General features: G+C 38.6%; 1 protein-coding gene across 1 annotated transcript in view; it reads left to right on the top strand.

Annotated features, from left to right (window-relative positions):
* Positions 1-16,593, top strand: part of rin2a (Ras and Rab interactor 2a) — a 40,251-nt gene that overhangs the window by 2,115 nt on the left and 21,543 nt on the right. Inside the window, 6 exon segments of the mRNA XM_088304045.1 lie at positions 7,405-7,488; positions 9,376-9,473; positions 12,364-12,574; positions 13,402-13,513; positions 14,653-14,725; positions 15,816-15,907. Of these exon segments, the coding sequence (XP_088160171.1) occupies positions 7,429-7,488; positions 9,376-9,473; positions 12,364-12,574; positions 13,402-13,513; positions 14,653-14,725; positions 15,816-15,907 (646 nt within the window). The 5' untranslated portion in view covers positions 7,405-7,428.

Below are 16,593 nucleotides of genomic sequence, written 5' to 3'. Positions count from 1 at the left end.
AAGTGTTCTTCTGGAAGATATTTTTTCCCCCCCCTTGCACATCCAAGTACTGCCGTTAGGTCAAGAATTATCTCTGGGCAATGACAATACGTGTTCTTGATTTTCTCTTGAAACACCATGTGACTGAAATGGGGCAGTTACAGTTTTGGATTTACATCCACTGAGGAGCAGTATTATTTGTACAAAGTGACATGGCTGCAAATTTAAATAATATTAGGTGAACTCTTTTAGGGGAAAAAAAGAACAATTACATGGTTGCACAACTACGCAAACACATGTTTAACTAATACTTTGTTGCTGAACCTTTAGCTTCTCATTATTTTTGTGTAGGAGTCTCATCTGTGTAGCGCATCTTGATGTAACAATATTTTCTTCGCAAACATGCGCTCAAATCAACGATTTTGCCTATGGCGTTAGATTTATCCCACAATTACGTAAGCGTAATGTCAAATACCGCGTACGAGAACATGTTTTGTACGTACCAAAATATGTTTTGCGTGTACAAGACCCACCACGCGTGCGCACAAAATAGGTTTTACGCTTATGGCTTCTCTCTCCTCTACGCTTACAAAACTCACAGATATTCGCTTACGGCGTGATAACTGTGTCACAATTATTAACCAATCAGGGGTCAGACACAAGGGCTGATTCTGATTGGCCGTTTACCATCCAATCATAACTCAGAGGTGGGGTCGAAAAAAAACTGAATAAAACGGCGCCGCGCTATAGCGAACAACTTCCATGTTGTCCATTAAAGTTGAAGTACAGTTAAAGGAGAACGACTTGGACTTTTTGGTGAACAATTTAATTTCACTGCAAAACATTTTATTCTTAGATGTAAATACCTCAAGGCGAAGTGCCACATCAACAGGTGGGTAAATGACCTCAAGTTATCCAAAAAATCCTTGCATGTCATGACGAACAAAAATGCCCAGAGACTATTTTCTTTAATGGAACGCTCTTCTTGATTGAGATCCTTACATTGTTCTTGTTTTTTTAAATTTTATTTAGATTTTCTTCCTTTCCTAATCCTTGTTGTTCAACTGTGCAGTTTTTGTATTCAATATGTGCCTTAATTGTTTGAATATGGATATTTTGAAATTTATTAAAAAAAAAAAACAACTACCATGGCGCCATCTAATGATGAAGATGCAAATGCACAACTCCGAGAGGTGTCATTGTCATTGCCGCACCGCTTATCCTGTTAGATTATTAAAAAAAAAAAAACACGAAAAACAAAACATGTTTATAGAAGCATATAGAACAAAGTCAAGATATTGATTATTTATTTTCCTCACCACTATTTGTAAGTAATGAAAGTAAAATGATTTCCAATCGAGATTTTGAGATCGGTCCCCTTTGTCACTCCCAACCAGACACGCCGAGGGGCGCTTGGCCATATTCCTCGTTAAAAGCAGGCATTTTTTAAGTCGTCACTTATTTCCTAATTTCTCCAAAATGAATGGATGAAAAAAGAAAATGATGAGTAATTTCAGTTTACTGATCAAAAAATCTCTAAACTGAGCTTGTTAGGGAAAAATGGGCCGTCACAGCTGGATAATTCCTTTAAGGTTGCATTTGATTGATCAAAGTCAGATAAAAGCATTCAATTCCAGATGCACGCCTTTGCGATTCACATATTGCACAGGCCATTATTGCAATGATGATGTGTATATTTTTTTAATGTAATGTGCACCCTCATACAGATTCTATTAACTTTTGTTGAGAATCTTCAGACAAAATAACTAATAGTTGTTTTTACGGTATGAAATTTACGTTTGTAAAATTTGCAGGTCTGAGAAAACCATCAGAAAATTATTTAGGTTAGTTATGGGGAAGAGTTCTTTATGTATTCTGTCAATGGCTTTAATAGAACAAAGTATAGCTTGTTTCAAGATGTGTGTTATCAATATACTAAAAGGTCACTGCGACACAAACATTTGTAATTTTTTCTTGGATGTCAAGTGACTGCAAATGGTACTTTTGAGTTTTAGCAGCAAGTGCGTTTCCATAAAGAGTGGTATGTCTTGACCATAAGGAGTTCAGCAATTTTGAGCTTTTGTGAAAGAGTGCAGGGTGTGGCTGGAGGTGTAATGTGCAGTGTGAATGCTTTGATAGTTACCACAGGCCTCTGTGATGAGTGTATTTAAATAGAGTGGGACTGGGGATTTTGCTCTGTTGTCGGTAGAGGTGTGTTTTTGCGTGTGTGATTTGCTGCTTTGAGGTTGTTTTCTGTCAAAAAATATTTAGTCTGAGTCTTTGGTAGAGTAGTAATGGAATGCTTTTTGTACTCTTTGCATTCTTTTTAGCTAACACACATGACTGCTATGAGATCCATCCATCCATTTTCTATAGCAGTTGTCCTAATCGGGTTGCAGGTGAGCTGGAGCCTTGCCCAGCTAATCATGTGCTAGTCACCAGCTCATCAGAGTGCACATAGGGACAACTATTCAGTCACATTCACACCTGAGAAGACTTTAGTTGTCAATTAAACTAACATAATAATAATAATAATAATATTGCCTTTATTAGTCCCACAATGGGGAAATTCGAGATTCGAACCCAGGCCTCCTGGGGAGACTGGGTCCTGAACGCGGCGCCTTAGACGACTCGGCCATCCTAGCAGTTTGTTTTTGGAATACTGTTGAAAACCAGAGTATCTTCATAAAAACTTACAAAGCCACAAGTTCACATAGTAAGGCCATGACCCTGCATCTCAGGACTGTGTGCCAGAACATTATGCCAACAGTGATACATGGTGGTGGCAGTGTGATGGTCTGGGGCTGCTTTGCTTTTTCAGGACCAGGACAACTTGCTGTGATTGTCGTAAAAAAAATATTCTGCTGTTTACCAGAAAACCCTGAGCGAGAACGTTTGGCCATCAGTTTGTTCCCTCAAACTTGAGCGCTCTTGGCTCTTGCAGCAGGACAATGATCCGAAACAGCCAACAAGTCCACTCCAGAAGAGCTCAAAAAGTACAAAATTGACGTTTAAAGTCCGGATTCAGATCCTATTGAGATGCTGTGGTGTGATTTTCAAGGGGTCGTTCATGCTAGAGAACCCTCCAATAAAGCAGTGTTGAAACTATTCTGCAAAGAAAAGTGGTCCAAAATCCCTCCACAACGTCATGAAAGACTTCTCACCGATTATTGTAAACGTTTCATTTCAATTATTCTTGCCAAAGGTGGCACTACTCGCTGTTAAATTGAGGGGGCAATTACTTTTTCACATCGGGCCAGATAGGTTTGTATTGTTTTCCGCGCTAGGTAAATAACATCATCGTTTAGAAACTACATTTTTTATCTCCTTGGGTTGTCTCAGTGTGAGATTAAAATTGGTTTAATGAAATGAAACCATTGTGAGTGATAAACATGCAAAAAACACAGAAATCAGCAAATGGGCAAATACTTTTTCACAGCGCTGTGTATCTTCGAGCATTTTTACTTCTTCTCTCTGGGCCAGCATGTAGCAATCCCGCCCAGTCCATTGCACTGAGGTTGAAGCCTGAAACTGGACAGTGATGTAGAACTGTAATAACGCAACTTGTTTGTAATGAGAAAACAGGACACTGACGCTTTTGAAGAAGTTCCTTGTTTCCTTCTTTTTTTCTTGTAAGCTGCGTAAATGGCCATAGCTAAGATTTGACCAATTAATTTTGATATTGCTGTGATGGGCAGAATCCTTGTAACTCCAAAATCATCACTTTTCAGTAGACCTGAAAAAAAAAACCAAATGCTATCATTATTATTGTATCGTCTATTTCAAAGATGAAAAGCCATTTTCAATGCTTTAGATTGCTCAATAATTTGTAATAATAGCACATAAATGTGTGGCCAGACCAACAGTACAGATGAAAAAATGTGAAATTGACCACATTTTGACAAGAGCAAAATCATGATTGACGAAAATCAAGTCAAGACTAGGGATTTTATTTAACTTTTCATGCTCCCATTTTACTGATTTCAGCTAAAATGTTGATTGTATAATTCATAAATCAGTTGTGTTTTCAATATGGAAAATTTAATGTAATGTAATGAAAATGGGAGAAATGTTGGAAGCTGGCAATTTCCTGGGTCGACTTCAACCCCTGATCCTTCAGCAGTCGCTAAAGCACAGAACAGGGAGTAGGGAGAAAGCTGTAAAATTTCCAACATAGATGACCTTTATGTAAGAGGTTATGTTGTACTGATCCCGACTTCAGGCACATGCCATAAATTGTGATCAAAATGCATTAATCCTGGCTGTGATAACCATCATTGCCAGACTCAGATGTTAACTACCCGACCATGGACTTGAATATTGTGGTAAGATTTTTTAGACTTTTTATGGTTTGGCATGAATATACAACATCAATTTTGGTGCTTTGTAAAATACAAAAATATCACATGGCCAAACTCAGAAAACAGGTGAGAAGTTATTGGTCCGACCTGAGCAACTGGAATGTCATTTTCAGTCCACAGCGAGTGGTCAAAATGGTCATATTCTTCAAATGCAATATTAATCAAATTACCCTGTTTAGAATACTATGGCGTCATAAGACCTTTTAAAGAAAATTTTTGACTTGACTATCCCCTTTAATGCATTGCCAGTGTATCGGATTGGAACTCTTTCTCGGCAGATCCTCGAAATTAGGTGGCTCAGGCTCGCCAGAAGTAAAATGTGATTGGGATATCCCTACTTGTTCCTTCCTTCTTCTGTGTTTGTTAGCCATCAAGTACAATGGGATTTACAATAGGGCTGCACGATAAATCGAAATCTAATTGACATCGAGGTTTGAACGAGTGCAATTATCTAATCGCAAGACAGTGAGGTTTTGTATTGTTTTTCCTCTCTCCCCCAACTTTGGCGTTTGAGTGACAGATGAATTAGCCAACCAGAATTGTCGATGTTCGGATCTTAATAGCGCTGGACAATCAGTGATGTTGGCTAACACGTGTTAGTCTGCGCTCCGGTGCCTACAGTCAGCGCAGCCCGACAATAACACACACCTCGTGCACCTCGGACCGAAGTGGATGTAATGGAAGTAACTTTTGCCGCCGTAGAAGAGGAGAAGGAGATGCTTGTGCTATCGACGGGTGGTAAGTCTATTATTTGGACATACGGTGGATTCGACAAAAATTAATCAGGAAAAAAAAAAGCATCAGATCAAGAGGCAACATGATCAACGTATTTCAACGTTTAAACCACCAGCACCGATTTGAGTATGAAGCCTGTCAAGCAGATTCGAAATAAACAGATGAAGCGGAAGCAGCAACTAGCGGTCATTCACGTGCTAAGCTAAGATCGCTAACAGTAGAAATTGTGTTATGAAAAAAATCGTAAAACTATCTCGTAAGTACTTGTGCGTACCGGTGACGCGCTCCCTCTCAGAGCATCTTTTCAGCACTAATGGCAACATTGTAACTTATGATCATGCATGTCTAATACCAGCAATGATGGATATGCTGCTTTTTCTAGCCCCAAAAAACTAATACAATACAACCGCCAGAAGAGAGCGCCTTGTACATTTCATCAAATGGTGACATTAGTGATTTGTATTACAATATTGATCAAATTCTTTGTCTGAAACTAAACTGACTCACAATCGTAGTTTTGCGCGCATTGTGACAAGCTTGTGTGTGACGTGTGTGTGTGTGTGTGTGTGCGCATGCGTGAAGAAGAGTGCAGTGGAGGAGATGTGCGGATATGCTGGAGTGGTGAGCGAGGAAATGAGAGACAGGTGTAAAGTGAAAAGTTGAAGAGTGTATAAAATAAAGCGAGTCGAAGCAGAAACGGATAAGAATAGCATTCTAATGCATTTTATCGTGTAAAATACAAAAAACGCAAATCGAATTGTAATCGCAATATTGGTCTGAATAATCGCAATTAGTTTTTTGTTTTGTTTTTTCCTAATCCTCTGGAGCGACTCATACATGAATAAAAAAAAAAAAAATCACAGGTAGCCACAAATGGGCACCCTCGTCTTATACACAGATATCTCAGATACCTATGACAAAAAAAAAAGATTTCACAGCCACGAGAGGACACTGGACTTTTGCAACAATATCTCCAACTCCTTACAAAGCTGGCTGAGAACAATTGAACCCAAATGCCCCTAAGAGAATCATATTCGTCGCTGATATTTGCTTGTTTTGCTGGCAAATGACTAACAAATTCCCAAAATGATGCACTGTGCACCGACAGTAGTGGGTTTTCGCCGTCACCAAAATAGTCACAGACAGACACAGACCGATTTTCGTTTTGCTGTCAACTTTCAGAAACACGTGGCTTTGTTCACAGGGGTGAATACACTGAGGTTGCTTCGAGTGGACTGCATTGACTATTGGATCATCTCATTCCTCTTATTGCACATTCTTAGGTTCTTTCTCCTCTGTTTACATGCTAGCACCCAATAGAAATTCCATCGAGGAAGACGGAGATGACAATGAAGCAAGGTGGGGGAGGTAGAAATGTTTTGGTTTAATGAGACAATATAATCCTTTGTTGTCATTTGCAAAATAAGTCTGCTAAAGATGACGTCACGTCATTGACACGTGTCAAAATTATCACCATAAATGTCCACTTAGTGCTTTATATTTCAGAGGGGATTGAACAAAAGTAAAATATCAACACTGTTAAATTGAACAACTTTGCAAATGCGCTGGCGCTAGTATTACCTTTGAATGGTTGCCATCAGAAATCTGAAATTGTTGAGTCTATTTTATGTATGTATTTATTTGCTTTATGGTTATTATGCTCTTTCAAATCTTGGTGAAATGATTTATTTAGAGAATAATTTGTGACCAATTTTATGCATGGTAGATGGCGTGAGACAGAATCAGACAGAGACAGCAAGAGAGCGAGGCGAGAGCATACCATTGTTTGATGGACTTGTATTTTCTCCGCTGTATCTACTTCTGGTTTACAAGCAACGCACGATGTGTTATTTGTTACAGCTCCAGCTGTTGTGAAATTTATATAGCATAAATAAAGTTGTATTGTTTTTTTTTTTTTTTTATTGAAGAGCTGATTCCAAGTATTGACTGTAAACATGTATTTACAGGGCTCTAGACTTAACATTTTGCCTTGGTGCATCCAACTTTTTTTTCTGTTTTTGCACCAGCACTGAAGGTAGGTGCACCAAAATAAATCCCTTATGGACATCAGTACGAGGCATGGTTCTTTCCGGTAGTAGATACACTACTTGTTTTGCGAATGCATGCAGGTACAGAAATACTTTGCCGACACCGCTGGAGAAAAAGATCCGACAGTCCTAAAGTAGCAGTGACGAATTGTAATTTAGTGATGACTGATGCGCAGTCCAAATAATGGTGACGCCGTGACGATGACAAATTTGGTAATTTACTGACATTTCCACCTTTAGTAGTTGTGCTGCTTTAATTCAATCAATTTTTTCTTCCCAAGTTGCTGTTCTGAAGGTCCGACAAGATGTCCACCCACGAAATCCATCAGTCCAACAAACAGGAGAGGAAAAGCAGTTTTTTCAAGGTACATGTCACAACGTTGGTACTATTTTTCAAAAGGGAAGTGAGTAGAAGGCAAACTTGGTGCTTTGTTTCTTGCCTGTATTTCCTGTAGGCCACACATTTGTTTAAGTGGGTTGCTCCTCTCAAATAAAGTGCATAAAATGATGATTTGTATTTATGTAAGTTTTAAAGCAAGTCTAACTGAAATCCAATGCGGGTCATAAAAATTGCTAATGTCTGCAGAGGAACAACATTTACATGGCACTACTGAAAAATTCTGAAGTGTGTCAGCTTTTACAAAGTTAACTTTTTGTAATTATGACCATCAGAACAAAGTTTTTAAGATTTCATCTTTGGTGAGATGATTGTCTTGTTAGTCACAATGATGATTGGTATCTTAGCAGAATGATTGCAACACTCAAAGGATAACGAGGAAATGAAACAACTGACATCAGTATCACAGAAAAATGTTCATTGTTCGTGAAAACTTAAGGAACTGCAGTATTTCTATGAAATGAAATGATTTTAAATCTGCACTGCTTTTCTGCGTTGCAATTAATTTACTTCCAGCGCCGGATGTTGGTCATCTCATTTTCATTTTTCTTTTGCGAAATCACAGATATGCTTCTCTGTAATGGTTTTGTTGCAAACCCCTCTTAAAAATTTAAATAAACAAACACGTACAGTAGCTGTATATCTGATTAGCAACATGACTAAATGTATTGCCCAAAACACACAAATATCAGGTGATTTTTAAATGCATGTAATCCCTTAACACTTTACATATTGGAGTAATAAGAACAAGGCCCACATTTCAGTACAAATTGTATTTTGATGCTCGCAGCAAAAAGAAAAGACAAACATTTGGTGTAAAACAGCCCATGCTTCTTAGGGCTAATTTCAAATAACACGACAGTCAAATTATTCCTAATTTAAATCTTTAAAGGGTAGATTTAGCACTTGCATTTCCAGAAAAAAGTGATTTAAAAATTTTTTTTTTTATCTTTGAGTAAGGTCTCAGCACTACTTTGACAGACTCCTTTATGACCGGAATGTCACTGAATGCTTGTTTCTATTGCCTCAATAATTCATCTTGTAAACATTCATTTCCTCTTTAGTCGTGTTGGCCTACTGTATTTGCTTGGCAGCTCATTTGTCTTTCTTTTCTTTCAGTTCCGGCCATCATTTGATATGTATGGTTGTGGGATATCTTCTATTTGGAAGTACTGCTTAATGTTGTTAAAACCTCAGTTTTGTAACATGTGTGACACAACAATTCTGAGTTTTAATTTTTTTAATTGAAAAGTAATGGTCATCTTTCAAAACTTTCAAGGAAGTCATCTGCGTCATAGCCAAAAATAGATTGGCTCATTATGGTCACATGATCACAACAAGAGCTAAGAGCTATCAGAAATACAGTCCATGACAGTGGAGTAATTGAGAAAAAAAATCAATTTAACAAGTCATTGTACACCATTTAAATATACAATTTTCTCAGGAATTTAGGTCTATTTTTCAGTAAACATTTTTAATTAAAAATCAATAATTGCTGCACCAGGTTGGCCTCGAATAGACCAGTCATTCAAGAGCTGTCCCGACTTTCCCAATTGCTAATCTGCCCATGCATGTTGCTTGTGTCATGATTGTGCTCCCTCAGAATAGTGCGCCTTAGCACCAATGTGCCGTAAAGAAATATTGGACTATGGACTTTTAATATGTTCCATTATACATTGAACATTGTATGGGAGACCAATTCTTGAGGTTTTCTTCATTGCATCCTTTCCATATTCCCTTTGAACTTTTTCCACACCCATTCATGCTATGCCTCCATCCATTTGTTTAAGCGATTACGTATCTTCATCTTTGCTCCTCATTCCATGAATGTGTTGACTTTCTGGTTTCTTTGTAGTTGATTGAGTCCTTTGCCTTGGAAATTGGCACTTTGAAAAAGGAGATGGGGAGAAAGTCTGAGCCAACAGAAGACCACAAGACAGATTCAGTGCATGGGTGAGCTCTGCTTTGTATACTGTCTGATGTTGTGTACAAAGTAAAGCCAGTTGCTCTCATATGGTGCACTTGCACAATACAGACAGCAGAGAGCACAATTTAGTTTTTTTTTATGTGCATTGATATGGATAAGCAGATGATCACCAGCGGCCAGTTGTTCAAAAGTAATTCTGACTGAATGAAATCTTGAAAATGTGCTGTTCAAAGAGGAAAGAAAGATTCTGAAAACAGATGAGAGCATGTAATTTAAATCCTAGTTTTAATAATGATTGAACATTCACTTTGTGTTGGTCAAAACATTTTAGTATGATCTGGATAACTTCAAAAAAATTCTCACATTCCCATTGAGGGTTAGGATTTCAAGCGTGATTTCAGAAAGAAACTGTAGCACAACTTGAAAATTGATCAAATAATCACTTAAAGAAATTTGTGTGCATAGCTTTATTTATACTTTGCATTTGATTTGTTCAATTATTACACCGATGAAGTAGATAAAGCAGCCATTGGCTACCAATTAAGCCTTTCAGTATTGGTCATTAGAAATAAAATAAAAAGGATCTTGCCCCCATGAAATAAACCACCCAAAACAGATTTAACTTTTATTACCGTATAATGTCAAAGAAACAACTTTCTTTAATTTCTTAGCTAATGGACATTTAAGCTTTTTAAAAAAAGTGTAGTTAATCCAAGACTTCTTCAATATATCCACTATACATACCCATATGTATTTGTTTATGTACTGTATATTTGTTATTTGACAGCAGAGTGGCCATCTAGTGAGCACATTTACCAGCTGGTGAGAACATTTGCCTCATAGTACAGAAATCTAGGTTTTGAATCTGGGCTCAGGCCTTTCAGAGTTTGCATTTTCTCCCAGTGTCTGCAAAGGTTTTCTCACATACTCCGGTTTCCTCCCTCATCCCAAAATCTTGCATTGTAGGTTAATTGACCACTCTAAATTGTCCCAAGCTGCGATTGTGAATGGTTGTTTGTCTCTCTCTTGAGGATAAGCGGATGGATGGATATTCGTCTTCTGTTGTGGCTCAGATGAATTGGTAAAACGAAATCAGAAATAGAAGTGAATGTTTATATTATTTTTGTCAGGAATTTTGTAAAGCAATTAAAGTGATCCTATGTTGGATGTGTGGATCCAATACAGTGTTGCGTTGAAAAACCATCTTAAAAGTAAAATAGATTACCTAAACTTGGATAGCAAAAAATGGGATTCCAAATCCGGATCTCTTTGATCCGTCTTACATTTTTTTGAACAATGTTTCTGCACATTTGTCAGTCCATTTTTCCATGAATCATCAGAACTATACGAATTTTGGGTAAACTTTTCTTAAAGAAAGAGAAAACCACATGTGGTCACTAAAAGAAATTGAAACATCCATCTAACCATCCATTTTCTGAACCGCTCAGACAAAATGAATTGCACACAAATTATTAAAATGTTTTAAGTGGTCAGATATAAGTATATTTTTCTGAGAAAAATGGTGGTATCCGTAATTCCTCATTTTCTTGCACAACCTTTTGAGAACAAAACTGGAGCCAAAACATTTCTGCAACGCTGATGTTTGTGCACCTGTTTTTGGCCGACTCCTTGTGAGCACACTTCTCTAGATGTCTCATAGTTTGAAGGGTACCTCCTCCAGACTGCATGTTTAAGCTCCTTACAGCACATTTTGCTCCAGAATGCCTGAATGGTCTTTAGAGTTCAGTTGCTGCACAAATTGAACACACACTGGCCGACAGCTGGAGTAGTTTGCTCATGAAAACAATACATTAGTTGGTCTCATGTGATTCGGAAGCCTCACAGTTACAGAAATTGTGTGATTCCAAAGTATGACAATTTGTGCAGAAAAATATTAAGTTAATCATTGAATTTAGCCTACCTGTTAGATGCTTTCCACTGGAACTGTTATGTCGGCTTCCCTGATCTTGACTCACACCAGAAATCCAATTAAAAATGTAGACACTTCACTTATTATATAAAAAAAAGGACCACCTTCAGTTTTTAAAGTGCTCAGATAATGTACAGTACGTGCCCTTTGAATGAATTGAGATTAAAAAATGAGACGGGCGGGTTGGCATTGCAAATGAGAATCTTGTTCTCGATATTTACACAGATAACGATTGTAACGCTTAAAATAAAAAAAAAAGCTCGTTAGAAGTGTGAGAAATATTGTCTGGAGCTTTGGATAGTTGATCCCGTGGAGCTATTATAATCACCAATCAAATTAGCAGATTGTTTTCCCTCTTCAAACCTGTTCGTGCCTGTTCTTGTTCTTTTGATAAGACAAAGATATGTTTAACCAGTCACCCTTGTGAGAACAATCCATCCATCCATTATCTAAGCCGCTTCGCTTATCCTTACAAGGGTCGCAAGCGTGCTGGAGCCGATCCCAGCTGTCTTCGGGCAGTAGGCAATAGTAACACCAAACTGGTTGCCAGCCAATCACAGGACACACAAAGACAAACAACCATCCGCGTTCCAACTCATAACTAGGGACAATTATAGATTGTTCAATCAACCTGCCGTGCATGTTTTTGGAATGTGGGAGGAAACTGGAGTACCCGGAGAAAACCCACACGGGCACGGCGAGAACATGCAAACTCCACACTGGAAGGTCGGTGCCGGAATCAAACCCTGCACCTTTGAACTGTGAGGCCATCGTGCTAACCAGTCGTCCACCGTGCCGCCCGTGAGAACAATCCATTATTTGTAAATAAACACCATAATTTTTTGTGATGTACAAGTATTTGTTCCGAGAGCCCCATCATGACACTCTTCCTTTAACTTTGTGCACATTTATTTTACCATGCATGTGCACCCCTTACATGCTTCCTGGCTGATATACTTACACCCTATGTATCTCTTTTTTTTCAGGCTGGGTGAAGAAGTGGGGGGTCTCTTCCTACGAGCAGCCCCCTGTGCTGACATGGGGACTGGACTGGCTGGAGTCAAAGATCCGGGCTATGACTCCCTCCATCGGCGAATCAGTGTTTTGGACAGATTAATCAATACACATTCTGTGTGGCTCCAACTTGAGCTTAGCCATCAGAATGCCATTCGGATACTACAGAACCAAGCACCCGGCGTAAGAAAACAATTGATTCTAGTATATCATGTTCAGTTTGTTTTGAAAATGCAGATAAGATAATGGATGGATGATAGTCAATGTAAACATGGACAGTCTTTACTAAAACTTCTAAAATGCACATAGCACATAAATATTTGATCATAATTTGAGAAAATTGCTCAGCAAAGTAGTCATATGTGAATCCAATCACAAAGAAATGATCAGATAATAACAATTCTTATTGCCACACAAACCTTTACTTTTTATTTTTATTATTTTATTTTTAAGATAATTTCTCATAATAGTCCAGTACAAAAATGGATTCACACTGCAGGGTTCAAAGTGACACATTTATGACACAATTTCATCAAAGGTTAAGTCAAGTCAGAAATGTTCTATATGCTCACACTAGTCTAAGAACGATATTCTCATTAATCTTGTCTTTAAGGTATATTAAGCAGAAAAATCCACCTGACACTGTGATGTCATTTTAAGTCGACTGCAAGTGACAGTACAAGGAAAAATGGCAGCCGGGTGCATTTATCTACTTAATTAATTTTACACAAACCCAATATTAATCAGACTAACATGTTTCGACTACTTGGGGCACATAGAGCATATTATTGTTCAGACAGTTTTTGACTAGACTTTCCCATTAATTACCCCCAACAATTACAGAACAATGATAAATATTGAATAAAAAATACCTCCATGCCAGTGTCAATCAAAACTGAGTATAAGCCTCTTCTTAAAATCGAAATTTGAATTGTGTTAGAAAAACACATTAAGACTCACACTTTTATGTGAATGTCTTCCGATTGGATGTTTCTTCCCCTGGCCTGCAGACATTTGTGGTGAGGAAGTCTTCAAGTCTGCAGAAAAAAGTCATATCTTTACGCATGGACAAGAACTCTCCAGTTCCTGTGAAAGACTATGTCGTCATGGAAAGCCAGTACAGTAAGTTTAAAGACACTCTTGAAGTAGGACTTTCTCTTTCTAAATGTGAGATCAGCAGAATATAGCCAAATCCCATGACTTCCCCTTAAGTCTTGATCTTTGTCTTCCCCCTCCCGCGTTTTGTTCGGGGAGACGAAAACGAAGGGTGGAAAAACAAGGAAATGGGAACACACTAGATCTGCTACGTCATCACTTTGAGCCGCTTGCAGGTCGTGCTGTAAACAGACGTGGCATTACTTCCTAATAAAAACTACATTATATTATTGATTACAACACCAAACAATGGAAAGCGGAGGACAAACAATTCAGAAGCAGCCTAGCCTTGATGCTATTAGCCAGCGTTAAGCAACAACTTTTAAGACATGGCTAATCACAACAACCTACACTGAAATCTCAAGTCTTTTTGGTATGAAAATGAATTTGTCCCGGCATTCAGAAGCAACAGGACTTTACGGGCATTGTTATTTGGTCCGACGGCCAGCTCTACAAAGTGCGTTTCAACCCACAAATCAAAACACGTCATCGTAGCAAAGTGTAGAACGTCTGATAAAACCACACGTTACTAATATGAAACACAAATATATTATTTACTTTTATGTGTTTCCCGTTTCTTCTCGTTCGTTGAAGTCATTTCTGCAGACATTGTGTTTGTTGCTGAGAAACTAGGGAGGTCGGGTCTGACTTTGTGCTCAAACGCCGTACGTCCCACGTTTGTGGCCCTACTCCTAAAGTTTATGGGGAATTGGGACACGTCTCGGTTGTTGTGAACGCACAAGGTGCATGGGTGGTATTGGGATTGGGCCAATACATGTTGAGTTGTGTCACTCTACAGAGTCATGACTGATTAGAGTCCATCTCCCTGTTAGATGGGTGTTTTCCTCAAAAGGCTCATTGAGCTTTAAATAAACAACAGCTGAAGTCAAGGTTTTTGCCTTTCAACGAGTTGAATATCTGCAATCATTGAAAGAAAAAGCTCAATATGATCAGAACATTTGCTACGTACTTATATCTGGAAAGTCTGTTGAATGTCAAAAATTGCTGAGAGATTTCTTTAGATAGTATGAAAGCTTGATTGCATTTCACCATGCCCTGTAATTAAATACATTTTTTGATCAAGCTGCACTATTGGTGTCCTCCAGCTTTCTCTTTGGAAGGATCTGGCCTGAGCTTTGCAGACCTCTTTCGTCTTGTGGCTTTCTGCTGTATCAGCAGGTAAGTTATGTTGCTCTTTTTTTTCTTCCCTGACTAGCTCCTCTTCTGTCTCATTGAATATTGTTTTTCCTCATGTTTCATACGTTACTTTGTTAACTTATCTAAGAAACGTTTTTAACACTTGGTCTTGCTAACCCAGTCTAAGAATGTGAAAAGAAATTTGGCCTGACACTGTAGCATGTATACTCCTCTTCTCGAACAGGACATCCTTTTGGGTGTTATTTATATTTGGGTCTGACATCAAAAGAACATATGAGGAAATAACATTATGAATCCCTTCTAACAATAAAAGATCATTTTTTTGAACTATTATTTATTATTCACTTAATTTCATTCTGTATTTAGTCACGTTCTACTGCCCGAAGACGGTTGGGATAGGCTCCAGCACTTGCGTGACCCTAGTGAGGATAAGCAGTTCAGAAAACGAATAAATGAATGAATTGATTTGGGGCGCCACCGTGGCCGACTGGTTAGCACAACGGCCTCACAGTGCTGAGGTCGGGGGATCGATTCTGGCTCTGGTCTTCCTGTTTGGGGTTTGCATGTTCTCCCCGTGTCTACGTGGGTTTACTCCAGTTTCCTCCCACATTCCAAAAACATGCTTGGCAGGTTGATTGGACACTCTAAATTGCCCCTAGGTATGAGTGTGAGTGTGGAAGGTTGTTTGTCTTTGTGTACCCTGCGATTGGCTAGCAACCAGTTCAGGGTGTAGCCCTGCTGCCCGGAGACAGCTGGGATAGGCTCCAGCACCCCCCTGTGACCCTTGTGAGGAGAATTTGTCATTTAGTTATTAAAGACTAAAGATATTTTCTGGGATTGAGTGCAAACACTTTAGCTTTCCTTCTTGTGTCTGGGGTAAACAAAGGCTTTGAAAATGTGATTTTTGTTTTTAAAAGCAAATAAAAAGACAAAGCTCAGAGGGTTAACAGACGCATGGGCATTTTTCACTCTGGATATGTAGTTAAATGTGCTTTTCTATCCAAATCCAAGCAACATCTAGTGAATCGTGTAGGTCCTTTTTCAACTTGATTTTTATTTTCTCTCATGTAGTTTTGCTCCATTTCATTCTGATTTTGTTGCTTTTTCTCAGGGATGTGCTTCCCTTCACCTTGAAGCTTCCAGAAGCCATCACTTCAGCCAAAACCTCTGCTGAGCTTGCTGAAGTTGCTAAACTTGGAGCAGGTTTGTTTGCTTTTTTGTTGCACAGTATATCCATAATGGAGTAACATTACATCGCCCGCAAGTGGAGATCTACTTGCAATTCCTTACAAACAAACTTTGTGGGCGTCCATCTCTTGTATGAATTCTCGCAATATAGCCCGCGCACGTCTGAATTTTAAGGGACACTTCAAACATGTAGGCCACATGCAGCAGTAAAAAAAAATATTTTTTTTCTATAGTTAATTTGATAAGTTCATAATTGTTCATATATATTTAATAACGTTGAAAATGATTTTAAAAATAAGATAGCGGCCACCATGTACATTGAACATGTCAATGGACAACCGTCACGTGGCAACTTTGGACTTTACTGCAAAGTGATATAGAAACCTGCCTACACCTCTGAAGCGTTAATCCTAAAAGAATTAAGACGTTTCCAGCCAATACTATGAAATCTTTTGCTGTGAGCCATTGTTTAGTGAAAAAGTCTACTGAATGAGACTCCACTTTTGATGTGAAAGATACAGCGGCGGATGGTCTTTTGACGTAACAAAATACACTTTGGAGAACGGGTGGACGAGGAAGTGCAACGCAGACGCGATACCTGTTGCAAGACACACACACAAGGACAATGGTGGCAATATCTCCTCCTACCTTGCGCGCGGTTTGAATAGTGTACGGCTCCACTCGCATTATGAACATAACGA

This window comes from Idiotropiscis lumnitzeri, chromosome 9 (assembly GCF_059441095.1).
Source record: "Idiotropiscis lumnitzeri isolate Australia: NSW breed Sydney's pygmy pipehorse chromosome 9, RoL_Ilum_1.0, whole genome shotgun sequence".
NCBI lineage: Eukaryota > Metazoa > Chordata > Actinopteri > Syngnathiformes > Syngnathidae > Idiotropiscis > Idiotropiscis lumnitzeri.
This window is presented reverse-complemented; position numbering and strand designations above follow the sequence as displayed.